The 16,998-nt window shown below is 42.7% G+C and overlaps 1 protein-coding gene across 1 annotated transcript in view; it reads right to left on the bottom strand.

Annotated features, from left to right (window-relative positions):
- FBN2 (fibrillin 2) overlaps positions 1-16,998 on the bottom strand; it is a 314,667-nt gene that overhangs the window by 65,084 nt on the left and 232,585 nt on the right. Inside the window, exons 42-44 of the mRNA XM_074995040.1 lie at positions 11,308-11,376; positions 5,818-5,943; positions 351-476 (exon numbers count right to left, since the gene is read on the bottom strand). Coding sequence (XP_074851141.1) covers positions 351-476; positions 5,818-5,943; positions 11,308-11,376 — 321 coding nt within the window. The remainder of the gene's footprint in view (positions 1-350; positions 477-5,817; positions 5,944-11,307; positions 11,377-16,998) is intronic.

Here is a 16,998-nt window from a genome sequence, read left to right on the forward strand (position 1 = left end):
TTACAATGTTAGTAAATTATTTGTCATGCACAAAACTAGCCTAAATGAAAACTGAGTTATTACAAAACTGTTTTGATAAAAAACTTTTTTTTGTCTATACAGTTTGCAATCTCAAACATATACAAGTAATAGCCTGACCTTAAGAAAGTTGTTTTAAAATTTAATTTTGTTTCTTCTTATTATGGACAGAGAAATCTGACTAGAATGTGAAGTTTTTAGGTAGACTACAAAGAGTGAAATATACAAAAAAGCTAAATGCCATTGTTTCTCTTCCATCTTGGCAGGAAACATGTACCTGTGAAGGATACAAATGGATTCAAATAAAGCAGTGAGATCAATGGATCTCTTACCGATACAGGCACCATTAGGTGAAAGTTTGAAACCTGCAGCACATTCACAGCGGTAACTCCCTGGACTGTTGATACAATCTGCGTTTCGTTGACAGAGATTGTCTCCATTGCTGCACTCATCAATATCTGAAAACATCAAGAAACCTAATTCAGATGTCAAGTATCATTGTTTAATCTAAAGTGTAGGTATTTTCAGGCCAAGCAAGGATAACTTTGAGAACAAAGCTCCTGTTCTCTCTCATTTGCACCAGTGTAAACCAGTCATTACAAGGAACTGAAGTTAATAGGATTTGATCAATGAAAACCTGGGGTAAGGAGAAAAATCAGACCTTATTGATGTAAAGTGCTGTTGCCATAATTGGGCCTACAATTTTTCTCTAATTGTGATCTTTACTGGAAGGAGAGATGGAAAAAGTAACCAAAAAATTACTTGAGTAAAAGTGCAGCTGCTTTCACTTCTGGATATTTGAGTACAATCTAGATGTGACCTGTGTGTACTTTTACTCTAGTATTTTTCCAATGGAACCACAACACCTTGTACTTGAGTACACCCTCCACCCAAATGCAGCTGCACTTTTACCCCAGGAACTTTTTGAGTACTTTTTCCACCTCTTAGGCCACGGCTACACTACACCTCCCTTTTGGAAGAGGTGTGTTTAGCATCTCATTTGCATAATGGCAGCCACCCAGACAACTGAAAGTGCTGATTTCAAACTAAAAATAGCCATGTAGCCAGGGCTACTTCGAAAGGGTGCTCCAATTTGGACAGCACACTTCTTCCCCCCAAAAATGGGAAGAAGCGTGCTTTCAAACTTGGGGCATCCTTTTGAATGAACCCTGGTTACAAGGCTATTTTTAGTTCAAAACCAGCACTTTCAATGGGCTGGTTGGCCACCATTATGCAAATGAGGTGCTGAATATTCACAACAGCGCTTCATTTGCATTTTCAAATTGCCATAATTTACATGCCCCTTCTGCAAGAGAGGAGTAGTGTAGTCATGGTCTTAGTGTAAGCAACTAAAACATTCAAGACGTTTTACAATAACCTATAAAAGCACAACTTAACTAAAAAGGCGCAAAAGCAAAACAAAACGATGAAATTAATCCAAACAAAAAAGCCTACTAATATAACTCAAGGGCTATATTAGCTTGGTTGGTAAACAAAAGAAAGGTACAGAAAAATTAATGAACTAAAATTAGACATGAGGTCTAAATAGTAAATAGAGTAATCACAGGTTTTCCTCCGACCGCTCCCTTTTTGGGTTGTTAAGAAAAAAGACTTTGGGTGGAGCAAGTTTCAACATCATGGGTGCTACCAATGCCATTCCGGGACACCGCATCTGATTCAGTCTAATCCCAAGAGATATCCTGACCAACACTGGCCAGAGAGAGGGTCCCAGATGACACATCCACCTCCAGTTAAATCTCATACAGCATCCTGCTATGGGAGACTGTCTGTCCTCCCAACCCCACCCCAATATCCTTGTCCTTCTCTGTCTTATGTCTTACATTTCATCTCTCTCCTCTTGTTCCTTTCGTTCTGATAGGAGTTTGGCTTAGCTGGCCAGGACTACCTACTGGTGCACTACTGTAAGCATTGAGGTTTATAGTTGCCTGGGGTGGAGGGATAGCTCAGTGGTGGCTTGTGCACTGGCCTGAAAAACCCAGGACTGTAAGCTCAGCCCTTAAGGGGGCCATTTGCAGATCTAGGGCAAATAGAATAAGAAAGAAATCTGTCAGGGATGGTGATAGGCTGTCTTGTGAGTGCAGGTGACTGGATTCAATGACGTCTCAGGATCCCTTCCAGTTCTATGAGTTAAGTATATCTGCATTTGTTTTACTTAAGCCTGTGCAATAAAGAAGCTGCAAAAGCTAGTGTCTTAAACAGTGTAATGCTCGTGCAAGTCTGCTAGGTCAGGGAGTGCCTGATAAGACCACGGGTGCTGTGTTTTTCCAGTGGTGAAGTTGTAAGTTAAACTTTGAAAGTCAACCCCAGGAGACAGTAGCTGTATTTTCTCTTTATTGATGTTTTCTCTTTGTTGTTTTTTCTTTCATATGAATTTGTCTTGTTTTATTTTCTTAAAAATAGAACCCGACTTTAACAACAACAGCAGGGAGCACAACTCCAGCCCATTTTAACCAAGGATTTCTCTTTTCCACCAAAAAGACAGTTATTCCCAATTTTAAAGCCACAAAAAAATAAAAAAATAAAAAGGCTTCCCTGCTCCCCCCTCCCTTCTTCTTTCATTCTAAAAACTCCCTCCAGGTAAGGGAAAAAATCCCCAAAAAGTATTAATAAACCAAAAGTATTGTTTCATACGCTACATTTCTTTACCTATTGAACAGGAAGAGAGGCAGCCATGTTAGTCTGTATTCTAACAAAACAAAACAGCACTCATATAGCCATTTAAAGACTAACAATCAGCTAATAAACAATTTTGTTAGTATTTGAAGTGCTAGATGTCTGTGTTTTGTTTGTTACATTTCTTTAATTGTTAGTTTCTCTCTTTTCTGTATCTTTACAGTAAGGTTAAAAGGATTTTTAATGGCATGTTTGCCAATGTTCTAAGCATGCCAAGATCAGTATATATATCAAACCCCAAGAGTTCTGAAAACTGTTTAATGCTGAACACTTTCAAAGTCAGATTAACCTCTGACTCTTTGGTTCCATATATTCCATCCAAAATAATACAACATTCTGGCCATATCTACACTAGCCAAAAACTTCAAAATGGCCATGCAAATGGCCATTTCGAAGTTTACTAATGAAGCACTGAAATACGTATTCAGCGCCTCATTAGCATGCGGGCGGCCGTGGCATTTTGAAATTGATGCGGCTCGTCGCCGCGCAGCTCGTCCAGACGGGGCTCCTTTTCGAAAGGACCCTGGCTACTTCAAAGTCCCCTTATTCCTATGAGCAGATGGGAATAAGGGGACTTCGAAATGGCCATTTCGAAGTTTACTAATGAAATGCTGAAATACATATTCAGCGGCTCATTAGCATGCAGGTGGCCGCGGCACTTCGAAATTGATGTGGCTCGCCGCCGCACGGCTCATCTGGACAGGGCTCCTTTTTGAAAGGATCACGCCTACTTCGAAGTCCCCTTATTCCCATCTGCTCATAGGAATAAGGGGACTTCGAAGTAGGCGGGATCCTTTCGAAAAGGAGCCCCATCTGGATGAGCTGCGCAGCGACGAGCTGCATCAATTTCGAAATGCCACGGCCGCCCGCATGCTAATGAGGCGCTGAATACGTATTTCAGTGCTTCATTAGTAAACTTCGAAATGGCCATTTGCATGGCCATTTAGAAGTTTTTGGCTAGTGTAGACATAGCCCCTATGTCCCTGAATGAATCTAACAGGTGAATAACCACTCAACAGCTGGTAATGTGGCAAACAAGTAATTGTTTTGAAGTTGGTTTAAAAAACAACAAACAAACAAAATTAGGAACTTAAAAAGGTAAAACAACTGTTACGTTCTTAGGACAATGAGCAGGTAAACAGCAAATCAAAAAATCCTTAATGGAAAGCATAGCTATGTTGCAAAAAGTATACATAATGTTGCGTGACAGTAGGAAAAGGAAAAAAAAAGTTTGCCATTGTTTGCAGTATAGTAACTTGAGTTGCCAAAAATGTTACGAATCAGCCTTTAAGTTGCAGAAGACCCCTAGAAGTGGCAGTTCGGTCTGCATGCTTTTAATCTTGTTTTTTTTAAGGGTTAGCAAATGTTTTATTGTTTACAATTTTTTCCTATTTAGTTTTTAATGTCAATAATTACTGTTGTTGTTTTGTGCATGTAAGGTAGGACAATGTTAGCATTTGCAAGTTAGACTCCCATAGGGCTCATCTACACTAGATCCCTCCTTCAAAGGGGGCATGTAAAGGAGCCTGAGCAGTAAGTTTTTCCATCTTTACCCATTCTGGGCATACAGCCAAACAAGTAATAAAAAGGCAGTTTGTTTTCTAATATCTTAAAATATATAACAGCACCAGTTCCATGTTTACTTTTAGCTATAAGTCAAGCTGAAAGATTCTAGCTTTGTGAACATCTGAAAGGTTAAACTAAGTTTTGTAACATTTAATTAAATAAAATTTGTAAATTTCAGTTCTAAAATGAAAAAAACCGCAAGAAAACATAACAAGTACCTTTGCTCTCCCCATATATGCTCAAAATAGAATAACACTTTGGTTTGTGTTTGAAATTTTACAAACCAATGCCTGATCCTAGGAAACTGTTTCATAAAAAAAAGATTATCTCAGATGTAAATGTAAGTGAAAGTTCATAAAAATGTCACAACTATAAACAACAAAAACTAAGGAAAAATGTACAACAGCAAAATGAAAAGGCTTACTGACATAAATTGAAGAATATGCTAAAAATCATGTTTGGTAAACAAAAAGGCCAGGAGCGGGAAATCAAAGAACCAAACTTCGTATGCCAGAAATGTGGCCTAATTGGTAACCAAAATAATGAGGGAATGGGCAATTCCGTCCTCCACCCCTCCCTGTTTCTGGGTACTTAAAAAGACTTTGGGGAAAAAGCTGGTTACTACAACATTGGCTGATAGAAAAAAACAAAAGCTATCATGGCTGCCCCTTCTTTCCTATCACCTTGGACCCCCCGATCTTGTTCATCCTAATCCTGGGAAACGTTCTGACCTGTGTTTGCTAAGCAGTCTATGATCTCTGTATATAAGACCCTATTTAAAACTGTTTAATATTACAGTTTCCAAAATCATGTTAGCATCTTTAACTCTGGGCCCATATGTTGCATCTAAATTAATACAGCAGCCAGTGAACTGTAAAATAAACAAACTGAACAATAAATACACATATAAACAAAACAATATTCTAATTGAAACAGTAGGATGAAAGCTTAACTACTCTGATGCTAATGGAAAAACTTCCACAGGGCCAGGATTTCATCGCTAGATTTGAATTCAAATTGAAGGTTAGGGCACAAGTGGAAAATTATAGTAGGGATCTAATATTAATTCCCAGCTTTTATCATCACAACAATTCTGCACAACTGGGTATGAATCACCGCCTCTGCCTAGGAGAGGCCTGAAAGAGTGGACTAGAAATGAGGTGCATTGGCAAGAGAGTGGTGTTCAAAAGAATGCTGTTAGTTCTCACATTCAAGAGAACTTAATTCACTCCAAAGGTGAATAAGAAAACAGAACTAATGCCTGTCCTGGAAAGGAGAAGGGAGTGTTAAGCAGCTAGGTTTAAGAGGTAGCAGATTACTTGAAAACCAATGTAACAGAAACTGTATCAGATACTGGCTGGTACATACATGCAAACATACATACATCTTTTACAGACAGGTACTTCCTAAGCTCTAGATGAGCACTGAAAGAATACCCACAATGTGTTCTTCATAAGGTATTATGAGCTCAGGAGTTTTTATTCCCCTTTATAATAAGCATGTTTGTGGGGACAAAACAAAAATGGTCATTCACGTCACCTTCACAGACCAAGAGCAGGTCATTGTAGCTGAAGCCTGTGGGACACTCGCAGCGGAAACTGCCAATCTGATTAATGCAAACTCCGTTTGCACAAATCCCTGGGATCTCCTTGCATTCGTCGATATCTGAAAATGAATATACATTAGTCACACAGAATATTGTCTGGCATTATGTACCTAATGGATCCTCTGTCTACACCATGAAATAAAGTCGAATTTAATAAAGTCAACTTTTTAATGCTAGATTTTTGAAATCAACTTTGACTTTCCACAAATGTTCAGAAAGTCAACTTAGTATGTCTCCATATTCTTACCTGTGTAAGCAATCGGTACTTATCTCACAGTGCCTGTCGCCCTGTTGCATTTTGGGTTTTTTGTGCCAGTGGCTTATGGGGAAAAAATATGCCACAAATGCTTATGGATGTCTGATGTCATCATCCCAGAATGCAAAGCACCCTCTCCCACCTCTGTTGGAAAACAAAGGGCTGGCCCAAGTGATTCTGTGCCATTTTTCAGTCTGTTTTTGGCGCTAGCATGGATTTTCAGCATTTTATAGATGTTACACAGTGTGTTATGGCCACTTCACAAAGTGTTGTGGAGTATTTATTTAGACAAAGACAGTGGGAGGATGAATAGGCTGAGGAGGAAGAGTGATTCGGGTGATGAAATGGAAGAACTGGAGACCTGGAACGCAGACCTGCTGGCTGCCCTGGATGCATTGCTTACAGAGTAGTGCCAGTTCTGAAGATGTGAAAGCAGCACACACTGGTGGGACCACATTATTCTGAAGATTTGGGATGACCAGCAATGGCTGCAGAACGTACACATGCGCAAGCCCACTTTCATGGAAATTTGTGATTTGTTGTGCCCCACCCGGAAGCACAGCGATACCAGAATGAGACCTGCTTTGAAAGTCCACAAGTGAGTGGCAATTACTCTGTGGAAGTTTGCAATGCCCAACAGCTACCAGTCAGTGGAAAATCAATTCGGGGTGGGCAGCACTACACTGGAGGTGGGGGGGCTGGGCTGTAGTGATGGATGTAACCAATGCAATCTGTCACCATCTGATGCTGAAGACCATGACTCTGGCAAACATTCAGCACAGTAAATGGCTTAGCTGCCATGGGGTTTCCTAATTGCAGTGGTGCGATAGATGGAACGCACATCCCCATCATGGCCCTGGACCACCTGGCCTCAGAACACACAAACTGCAGAGGGGCACTTCTCTATAGTGTTGCAGGAGTTGGTGGACCACAAAGGTCGTTTCACCAACATCTATGTGGGATGGTTGGGAAAGGTGGACGACATGCACATCTTTAGAAATTCAAGTCTGTACATAAAGCTCCTGGTGGGGACTTTATTCCCAGACCAGAAAATCAAGACTGGTGATGTGGAGATGCCCATAGTGATACTGAGTGTCCCTGCTTACCCTCTGCTCCCTTGCCTCATGAACCCATACACAGGCAGCCTGGACTACAGCCAGGACCATTTCAGTTACAGACTGAGCAAGCGCAGTATGGCAGTTGAATGAGAGTTTGGCCATTTAAAAGACAGATTCAGTTGCCTTTTAATTCATTTGGACCTTTCCCAAATCAATGTCTCCACCGTGGTTGCAGTGTGCAGTATTCTCCATAACATATGTGAATCAAAAGGGGATAATTCCGTGCCAGTCTGGATTGCAGAGGCAGATGCCACGAGCAGGGCTTATGCACAGGTGGACAAAACAGCATTCACCGATGCACATGCAGAAGCAATGGCAATCAGGGAGGCTTTGAAAAACAGCTTTATGAATGAGCAGACAGCCACTTGATTCTGCTGCATTTAGCTATTGTGATACCACCCCCAAAATGTGTGCCTGACCTTAATGAAAGAATATCCAAGTGTTCCCCACTCCCTGTGAACCAATAAATTACACTGTTGTTTTCATGAAAACATTCTTTTTATTTGGGGAAAGGGGCAGGTTAGGGTTAAGGGGTAGGAAAGAGACCGGAATCCTGGAGTCACGTGTGGTGAAATGTGAGCCTTTTACAATGTGGATTGGTTCTGGGAGGGAAGCAAGAGACTGTCCTTGCCCCCCACCCCCTCACACACATTTGGGGACCCTGATGAGGGGAGAGTCGAGCCATATTAAGGAGAGGCGGGCAACAGGGTGTAGCCTCTGCATAATGAGTCTTGCGGTGGGTGTCCCTCTGCAGCTCCAGTATGGAATGCTGGATCCCTCTTTGCCCCTGACAGCCATCAGGAGCTCTGCTGAGTCCTCTTTCCTGTACTTGGGCTTGCTTTGGTGACACTGCAGAACGCTCTGTAGCCACTGCAGTGTCCACTTTTGGTTGGAAGTGACTCTGGTTCTCTCCCTGTCAGCCTTCTCCAGCTGCTGCAGGATAAGGTCCTGTTTTTCTCCTCATCATGGCAAGCTTGTCTCCTGCACTTATGCTGACTGCCGAAGGTCAAAGTATAGATATAATTTTTACATTTCACACAAATTGCTTATGCACAGAATGAATGGGTCTCTTGTTTGACAATCACTGCAACTTTTGTTTTCAAGGCTGTGTTTGGCTTCTTAAGGATGACAGTGAATCTATCTCTGCAGAACAGAAGCTATTCCTTATCCAGACCATTTCTTGGTGGACATGGGGGCTTACAAATGAGGTTGGTGGGTTTTGAAAGAAATTCCTGTTAAGTGGGTATTTAAAGCAGAGAAAGCCCACATAGGATGCATTCGGGAGCACAGTCAGCAGAGCCCAGCATCCATGTGGAGGGGTTGAGCCTGCCAGCAGCATAGTGGGCTCTGTGTGTGTGTGTCTGTATGTGAGATAGATCCCTGTAAATTGTAAAGTTCAGAAAAAAATGTTTCTCAGCAGCTCCTCATCAGTCCTGTGCACGGGAAAAGCCATTTAGAGCAGGGAAAACCTGCACTGGATATGACAGTGGCTGGGAGCAGGGTCCGCAGAGCCTGGCAGCTGCATGGTGGTGGGGAGTGTTGATCCTGCCAGCAGCATGGCAGGCTGTAGGGGGCGCATCATCCATGTAGTCTGTAGAGCACGGAAAAGTGTTTCTTGGTGGCTCCTCATCCGTGATGGGAAAAAGCCAGCAGTGTGGTGGGAGGGGAGAAGGCCAGGAGAGCCTGCCTGACAAGTGGAAGAGGGAGACAGAGAGCCTGCCAGCTACGGGGTGTGGCAGGGCAGGCCTTATAAATTTAAATGGCCAGGAAGCAGCGCAAAAAACTCTAAAAAATTCCCACACTACTTCTACATTGCAGAAGGAGACATCAGCCTTCTAACAATAAGAGATTAAAAAAAATATGCTTATACCAAGGCTGGAAAATCTGCCAGAATGTTGTGTGGCGCCATGATAGCAGATCACGTACTGGCTGCCTGGCATGGCAAGGTGTCCACAATAAGTCAGACCTCCCCGAACACCTCATGAGTACCTGGCTGAGACTTATATGGAAATCTCCAAAAAGGATAAGTGCTCCATCCCCAGAAATATTAACAAAGTGTTCTAAGGGGCACAGAACCACTGCGCCTGAGCCGCAATCCACACGTAGCAGTTTAAAAAGGTGCTCCCCAGAAGTAAAGCTATATCCTAACCTAGCCGCAACCCGCTTGTAGCATTCTAAAAAAATAATTACCAGAAGAGACCTCTGCACCAAAGCTGGATACTGGAGCTTCAGCTGTCAATGAGAAGGGGACTGGCTTAAGACTGAGGTTCACAAAGAGCTCCAGGTTGGCAGGATCAGATTCATCAGGCACCTGCTGATGACTATCAGCATCCTCCTCTTCATTGGCCTCTGCCTCCTGCTCCCCTTCTTGATTCTCACTATACTCCTTAGTACTGCCTCCTGAAGAGTCCCAGTTAAGATTGGGGACTGTGGTTGAGTCCCTCCCCAAAATGGCATCCAGCTGCTTGTATTACTGACACATCTTTGGAGATGACCCAGATTGCCTGTTGGCTTCTTGGACTGCACGGAAGCTCTGCTGGATCTCCCTTACTTTCTCCCGGCATTGCTGAGTATCCCAGGAGTAACCTTTTGCAATCGTCCCCTGCAAAACCTTTCCATAAATGTGTGCATTTCACTTGCTGACATGCTGTCTGCTCAGCACTGATTCCTCTCCCCAAACAGAAATGAGATCTAGGATCTTGTTATGTGGACCTCTCTTGTGACCCTGAGAACTCAGATCAGAAGAACCCCGGGTATGCATGATGGCAAGACGGCTAGATGTGATGGCTAGATGTGATGGATGGCTCCTGAGGTGTGCTATCCATACTGATCAGAAAGAAAATGAATTTAAATTCCTGTTACTTAATTCAAATTCCCAGGCTTCCTGTTACTTACATCCTGTGCACCTGGAGACCAGGAGAGGTGAAAGCATACAGAAAATACACCTGTGGGGCATTTTGGGATACCTGTGGGACACCACTGAAGGCCAAGAAAATCAATTTAAAGAAATGCTGTTTCCACACTAGTATTAACCCAACCTTTTAAACTTGGTGTTATGCTGGACCAGATGGTTGCTGCAAACATGTCTACCTTAGTGCTCCTTAAAATCAACCTAATGGTATTCACAGTGAAGATAGTCAAATTGTAAAATTGAGCTAAGTGCCTTAAAATCAACTTTATGCATTAGTGTACACATAGCCAAAGCTAAGCTGCGAATGCTCTGTTCAGTATCATTTAAATTTTAATGTCGGGGAAAAAAAAACTAACCATGCTTTTGTGAACGGTGAGGCAAATAAATTATATGACATTTAGAGGAGGTGCTCTAGAGATGAATTATAATAAATCAATTAAGAAGCTAGAAAAAGTGAGAAAAGAGACTGGATGAGATAACACTGAACTTTACATCTTGGACACAGAAATTTAAATGGTCATGCATGCAGAAAAGTCCCTAGGAAAGTAAAAGGGAAGTTTATTATTGAGATCATTCATTTAAAGTGCTTTTCGGTCATAACCATGTATTGGGATGGAGCAGGAGAGGAAATGGTGCCAGTCAAAAGACACGGTAATAGAAAAGTGCTTAGTAAGAACTGATATATAATACATGTCACATTTTCAACTTTCTGAAATTGTCAGGACATAGCAGAAAAATGCAAAAGATGATACAGCTTTAACGGGAGAGAGAGGGAAGCATGCAAAATGCCAATTGTGGAAAGAGATTTTTTTTTTTCATACAACTTACATTAAAATAACATGGTGAATAGTCATGCTATTCTGTATCTTCACAAAACAAAAAAGCAGTCTTGTAGCACTTCAAAGACTAACAAAAGCTCACCAACTAATATATCATTTTGTTAGTCTTTAAAATGCTACAAGACTGAACACGCCACATACTCATTGCTCTTGCAGTTTACGATGTCACCAGAACTCTGATGGAATTACTGCTTTATTACATACAGCTGGTATACAGTGTTTATGGTAGTATTACAGTATTGCTATGGCACACGATGCCGTAAAACATCACTTGGTGAATATATATTATTAAAACTTACCAACAGCCTTGCCAGTATGGATGTCAAAGGTGAAGCCAGGAATATTTCCACATATAGTCTTAAATTCAGCTAAACATGAAACAAATAATGTATTTGTAAAGAATATTTATATATCTGTCAATAATTATTTTTAAGTTTCCTCAGCTTTCCAAGAGCTGTTCTAGTAAATTCCACTAGTGATAGGTAGAGCCCGGCAAATCCGAGCATATATATGTGCTTCATAACTGCAGGTATCTGCATCCGCAGACATGGATGCAAATATCTGCAACTCATTTCTGTGGGTGTGGATACCTGCTTTTTATCCATGGGTATCCACTTCCATAGATGTGAATGAGGATATCCTTGGCTCAGTTTTGTGGACACAAATTTAGTATCCCCACAGGGCTCTAGTGATATGAAACTCTGCTGCTTGTCTAAGTAATCCTGAAAAGTAAATTTGCCAATAAGTGAAGCCACCTCAGAGAAATGCATTCACACTTCTATGTCACTATTTTCTCAATATGGAGATAGATTAAATGTTGAGTTTGCGACAGTAAGCCTTCATTTTCTGTTTAATTAGCAATCCATGACTATTTCTTGAGACATATTACTACTAACCACCTATAGTTGAGCCTCTACAAAAGCAATTTTACTAGGGGGAACATGACCGTAACAGTTTAGATGTATGCAGTATCTCTCAGGACCCACACTGATCTCTCCTAGTCACCCCTCCTTCTCAGAGATTTTTGTGACTGAAATGGTGAGGAACACAAGAGAGCTAAGGAACTACTACTCTTTCTCTTCCAGGACATCTTGAAAATTGGTGCTGCAGACAACCCTAATGGCTTTTAAAAATATCTGCTGACCCACACCTTTAAAGACAAGGCACGTGACTTCTACAGTGGTGCTACATTTAGAGAAATTCATTTGCTGGTAGCCTGTTTTTGCCAGCATTTAGTGGAATCAATTTAGTGCAAAGCATCAGAGCAAATTTCCTGTTAGAAAAAATACTTCTTATTAACCTGTGAGTCAATAAAACTTAACCAACACAACAATATTCTGAAGAAAATCTTCACAATACATGGTGAAATTTAAAAGGGAAAAATGGACCCATTTTGACAAATACATGTACTTTCACACAAAAATTCTCTCTTAGTATGTTGAACCTGTAAAACACTTGACTACTGGCAGCCTTGTGTATCTTGCCATGAAATGGGGAAATCAGGGCAAAAGAACTTTACTGTGTGAAAACTTAGGACTGTATTCTGCCCTGGAATGTACATGTACAGTTCCTATTTGATTCATGATGTATTTAAGGGCAGAATTTGACATTTAATGTTGAAATGTTGTTAAGCTTTTCTTCTAGTCATTACATCAGCATTAAAACAAACTGAAAACTGTTTTCTAACTTCTGATGTCAAGTTTCCATACTATTAATGTTATGGGAAAATAAGGCACCATTTTCAGCAGCTAAGGCTAATTGACCATTACTACAACATTCCATGGGATGTGGTAGATTCCCCATCACTTGCGAACAATGAAATCAAGAAGCACAAGTTGAAACTCTTCATCTGGTACTCTCTGGTCTGGCTACATCTGTGGAGTAGTAGGGCCATGAAGGTTGCTGGACCAGAGAGCCCCATCTGCCTGAAGCCAGTCTGGCTGGCAGGCTGGAAGTGGAGCCCTGCTGGTGGCAGGGATCCCTACTGGAAGCCCTACAGTGGGGAGTCCGGCCCGACCTGGGGAACCCTGCAGCTGCAGGGAACCAGGTAGGGGAATCCTGCTGGCAGCCTGGGGGCAGGGATTGGGTGGTGGCCATAAGGGGAGGCCAGCCAGCAGGCTTGTGGCCTGTGTCTGGAGGCCTGTCCTCCCCTGGTCTGGCAAATTCCCTTGTTCAGGACCACTCAGGTCCCAAGCGTGCTGAACCAGGAAGGTACAACCTGGAGTATGTTTCTAAAAGACAGAGTTAAATTTGCAAACGCCACCTAAATGATAGGGGCATCTAAGTCTCATTTACACACTGAGAAGCTTAAGTACCACTGCCTCTCAGTTATGCTAACACTTTTTCAAGTTTTTACCTATGATCAAGTTTCAACCACAAATTTTTTTGGTTTCATGCGCAGTCATTGGTGAAATTCAGTAGTCCGTGTTACACAAGAAGCCTAACAATGGTCCCCTTGTGGCCTTAAAATCTATTGATTATTTTCACTTTGAGACAATTAGTCATCAGCAAAAATTTTGAAAAGCCATTTTCATCTAAAATCTTTGGGACAAACCAAGGCACCACCAGGAGCAGCCATACATAGTAGCTCCCCATACAAGTCTTAATTTGTCCCAATGCTTTCAGACAAAATTAACTTTTTTAAATGCTATGACTAACTATCTGAAAGTGAAAACAACTAATGGATCCAGAGAACTGATTATTCCTCTTTATTCAGCTTTGGTGAGGCCGCATCTGGAGTACTGTGTCCAGTTCTGGGCCCCCAATTATAGGAAGGATGTGAATACACTAGAGAGGGTCCAGCGGAGGGTGACCAAAATAATTAGGGGGCTGGAGCATATGACCTATAAAGAAAGGTTGAGGGAATTGGGACTGTTTCATCTGCCGAAGAGAAGACTGAGGGGGGACTTGATAACAGCCTTCAACTTACTGAAGGGAGGTTGCAAAGAATCTGGAGAGAGGCTGTTCACCGTGGTCATGGATGGCAGAACACGGAACAATGGTCTCAAGCTGAGGTTGGGAAGGTCCAGGTTGAACATTAGGAAAATCTTGTTCACTAGGAGGGTGGTGAAGCACTGGAATGGTCTACCCAGGGAAGTAGTGGTGTCTCCATCCCTGGAGGTGTTTATGTCTTGCCTTGACAAAGCCCTGGCTGGGCTGATCTGATGGGTTTGGTCCTGCCTAGGGCATGGGGCTGGACTTGATGGCTTTTTTAGATCTCTTCCAGCTCTATTGTTCTATGAGTCTGTGACTGTTAGGGGCCTCTGGAAGCATAATGTGTATAAAGGGCAGGAGAAGGGATAATGCAGGAAAAACAATATGTGATTGGATAAAGACTGTTTCACAATGTGCATACAAAGGTAACCTTAATTTTGGCAATTCCTAACTGATGAGTATTTGATTTTGCAACCTGAACATTTTTAAATTTACATTTTGTATGTAATTTTCAACTATCGTATATTTAGTACTATTTTACATTTCATAAAGATAGTAAGATCCACGAGTTAAGAGCAACCAGTCACTCCTGGTTTATTTACACCTCAAATGATGAGCCAATCAGTCAGATATAATTGGGACAACAATGAGAGGTGGCAGAGAGTAAAAACATACAAGAGGACTGTTTTTAAAAGTCTGGGGCCCCTCTAGTTTTAAAAGATGCAATTGATATACGATACACCATTAAATGATATAGGAGGAAGTTACTCATCTTGCGCAGTAATGATGGTTCTTCAAGATGTGTGTTCCCCTTGGTGCTCCACGCTGAGTGTTGATGCATCCTCACGCTGGCACTCAGAGATTCTTCTATAGCTGTGGTTTCCTGTGCCGTACATGTGCAGTAGCATCTCCTCATGGTATCTGGCATGTGCGTTGCATGGGTCCCTCCATTTCTTCTCTACCCTAGCAAATATAGCAGGACACTCCAAAGCAGGGGAAGGAAGGAGGGAAGTGGAGCACCCACAGGGGGACACATCTCAAAGAACCATCATTACTGCACCAGGTGAGTAACTTCCTCTCCTTCTTCAAATAGTGTCCCTGTGGGTGCTCCAATCTGGGTGACTATAAAGGAGTAGTCACAGAAGGGAGGTGTGTTTGAAGCCCAGTAACAATTACCATCAACAGAACTGCTCAACCAACTTGAGTGAAGGAAGCAATAGAAGGCAAAAGAGGTAGAGCTGTGCAAACATGTTGCTGGAAGACCATGTGCCTGCCTTGCATATGTCCTTAAGGGGTATGTTCTTGAGACAGGCAGTGGTGAAAGACACAGTCCTCGTGGAACAGGCAGTGATAGCACCTGGAAGCTCTTTCTGGTGATGCACATAGCATATGTGAATAAAGGTGCAGATCCACTTGGACAGTCATTGGTATGAAACAGGCTGGCCCATGGATTGCTCTGTGAAGGTTAGGAAGAGCCTAGGAGACTTGCACCAAGGTTTTGTGTGATCGATGTAGAAGGCCAGCACCCAATGAACATCCAGAGTGTGTCACATCGCATGTGCAGGGTCTGAGTGCTCCTTTGGGAAGAACACAGGTAAATGAATAGGTTCATTGATGTGAAATGGAGAGGGAACCTTAGGGAGAAACTTAGGATGAGGGTAAAGAGTGACTCTATCCTTGATAAATACATATAAGGAGGTTAGGCCATAAGAACAGCAGGCTCCCCAACCCTCCTGGCCAGCGTAATGGCAACTAAAAACAAGACTTCAGATGGAGCCAGGAACAGGTTGCTAGTGGTTCTAAGAGCAGTCTCATGAGCCAGCTGAGTATATAGAAAAGGTCACAAATAGGGACTGGAAAATGTACTGATGGAAAGGTGTTTTGCAGACCTGTCAGAAAACATTTGGTGATGGGATGGGCGAGGAAGGAAATCCCTGTTTACGCACGTGCAGCAGGTAGTCCAAGAGGACAGGAAGGGGCAGTGTGAGGAGGCATAGAATGATTAGTGCCCAACCACTGAGAGAACCACATCCAGGATTTTTGGGTGGACTCCCATCTGCTGTTAATGAGACTCCTCTATACTCCTTCAGAAAATGCAACTTCAGCATTCTGGAACCATGAAGGAGCCACACACGGAGACACAGCCTGAATGGGGTGAAGGTTTAGACCAAAGTCCTGAGACAGAAGGTTGTGGCAAGGAGGAAAGGGATATGGAGTCACCACTGACAGCCAGTACAGGTAAGGATACCAAGTTTGTCTCGGCCACACTGATCCAATCTAACTTTTACCAGAAGTTTGTGAATCAAGGAAGGGGAGGAAATGCACAAAGAAGGGGGGCATCTCATTTGATGGAGAAGGCGTCCCCGAGGGAGTGTCTCTCCCAGATCCACTCTGGATCAATACTGATGACACTTTCTGTTGACTTGAGTCAAGAACAGGTCTCTGCCTAGCTGGCTCCAAAGTTGGAACACATGGTTGAGGACCACCGTGTTGATTTCCCACTCATGGTAATTACTACACGAGTGACTGAGGGCTTCCACGGTCATGTTCAGTGCACCAATGAGATATGTGGCCATCAGAGTAACATGGTACTGAAGGCTCTAAGTCCACAGTTTTACAGCTTCTGTGCACAGGGATGGGAACCAAACCCCACTGTAATGGTTGATAAAATACATGCATTTGGTGTTGTCTGTGAGGATATTGACTGATCTGTGTGTGAGGCACTGTTGGAAATGTAGGCAAGTGTAGCAAACTGCTGTGAGTTCCAGGAGGTGTATGTGAACATTTGCCCTGGACTGTACAAAAACCCAAATGGGCCCACCATCCCATAAGGGAGACACCTGTAGTAAGGGTAATAGAAGGGAGTGACGGGTTAGGGGAAGGGCACACTGGTAAAAACGTTGTCTGGACATCTCCACCCCTGAAGGGAGGTGAGAACATGTGGTGGTATGGCCGTGGATTTGGACAATGGGTCCCTGGCCGCGGCATAGTACGTGGCCTGCTAGCACTCCATGTGAAGTCGGGCCAGCTTGACCACGTATGTGGTGGGAGCCATG

Source organism: Carettochelys insculpta, chromosome 5 (assembly GCF_033958435.1).
Source record: "Carettochelys insculpta isolate YL-2023 chromosome 5, ASM3395843v1, whole genome shotgun sequence".
NCBI lineage: Eukaryota > Metazoa > Chordata > Testudines > Carettochelyidae > Carettochelys > Carettochelys insculpta.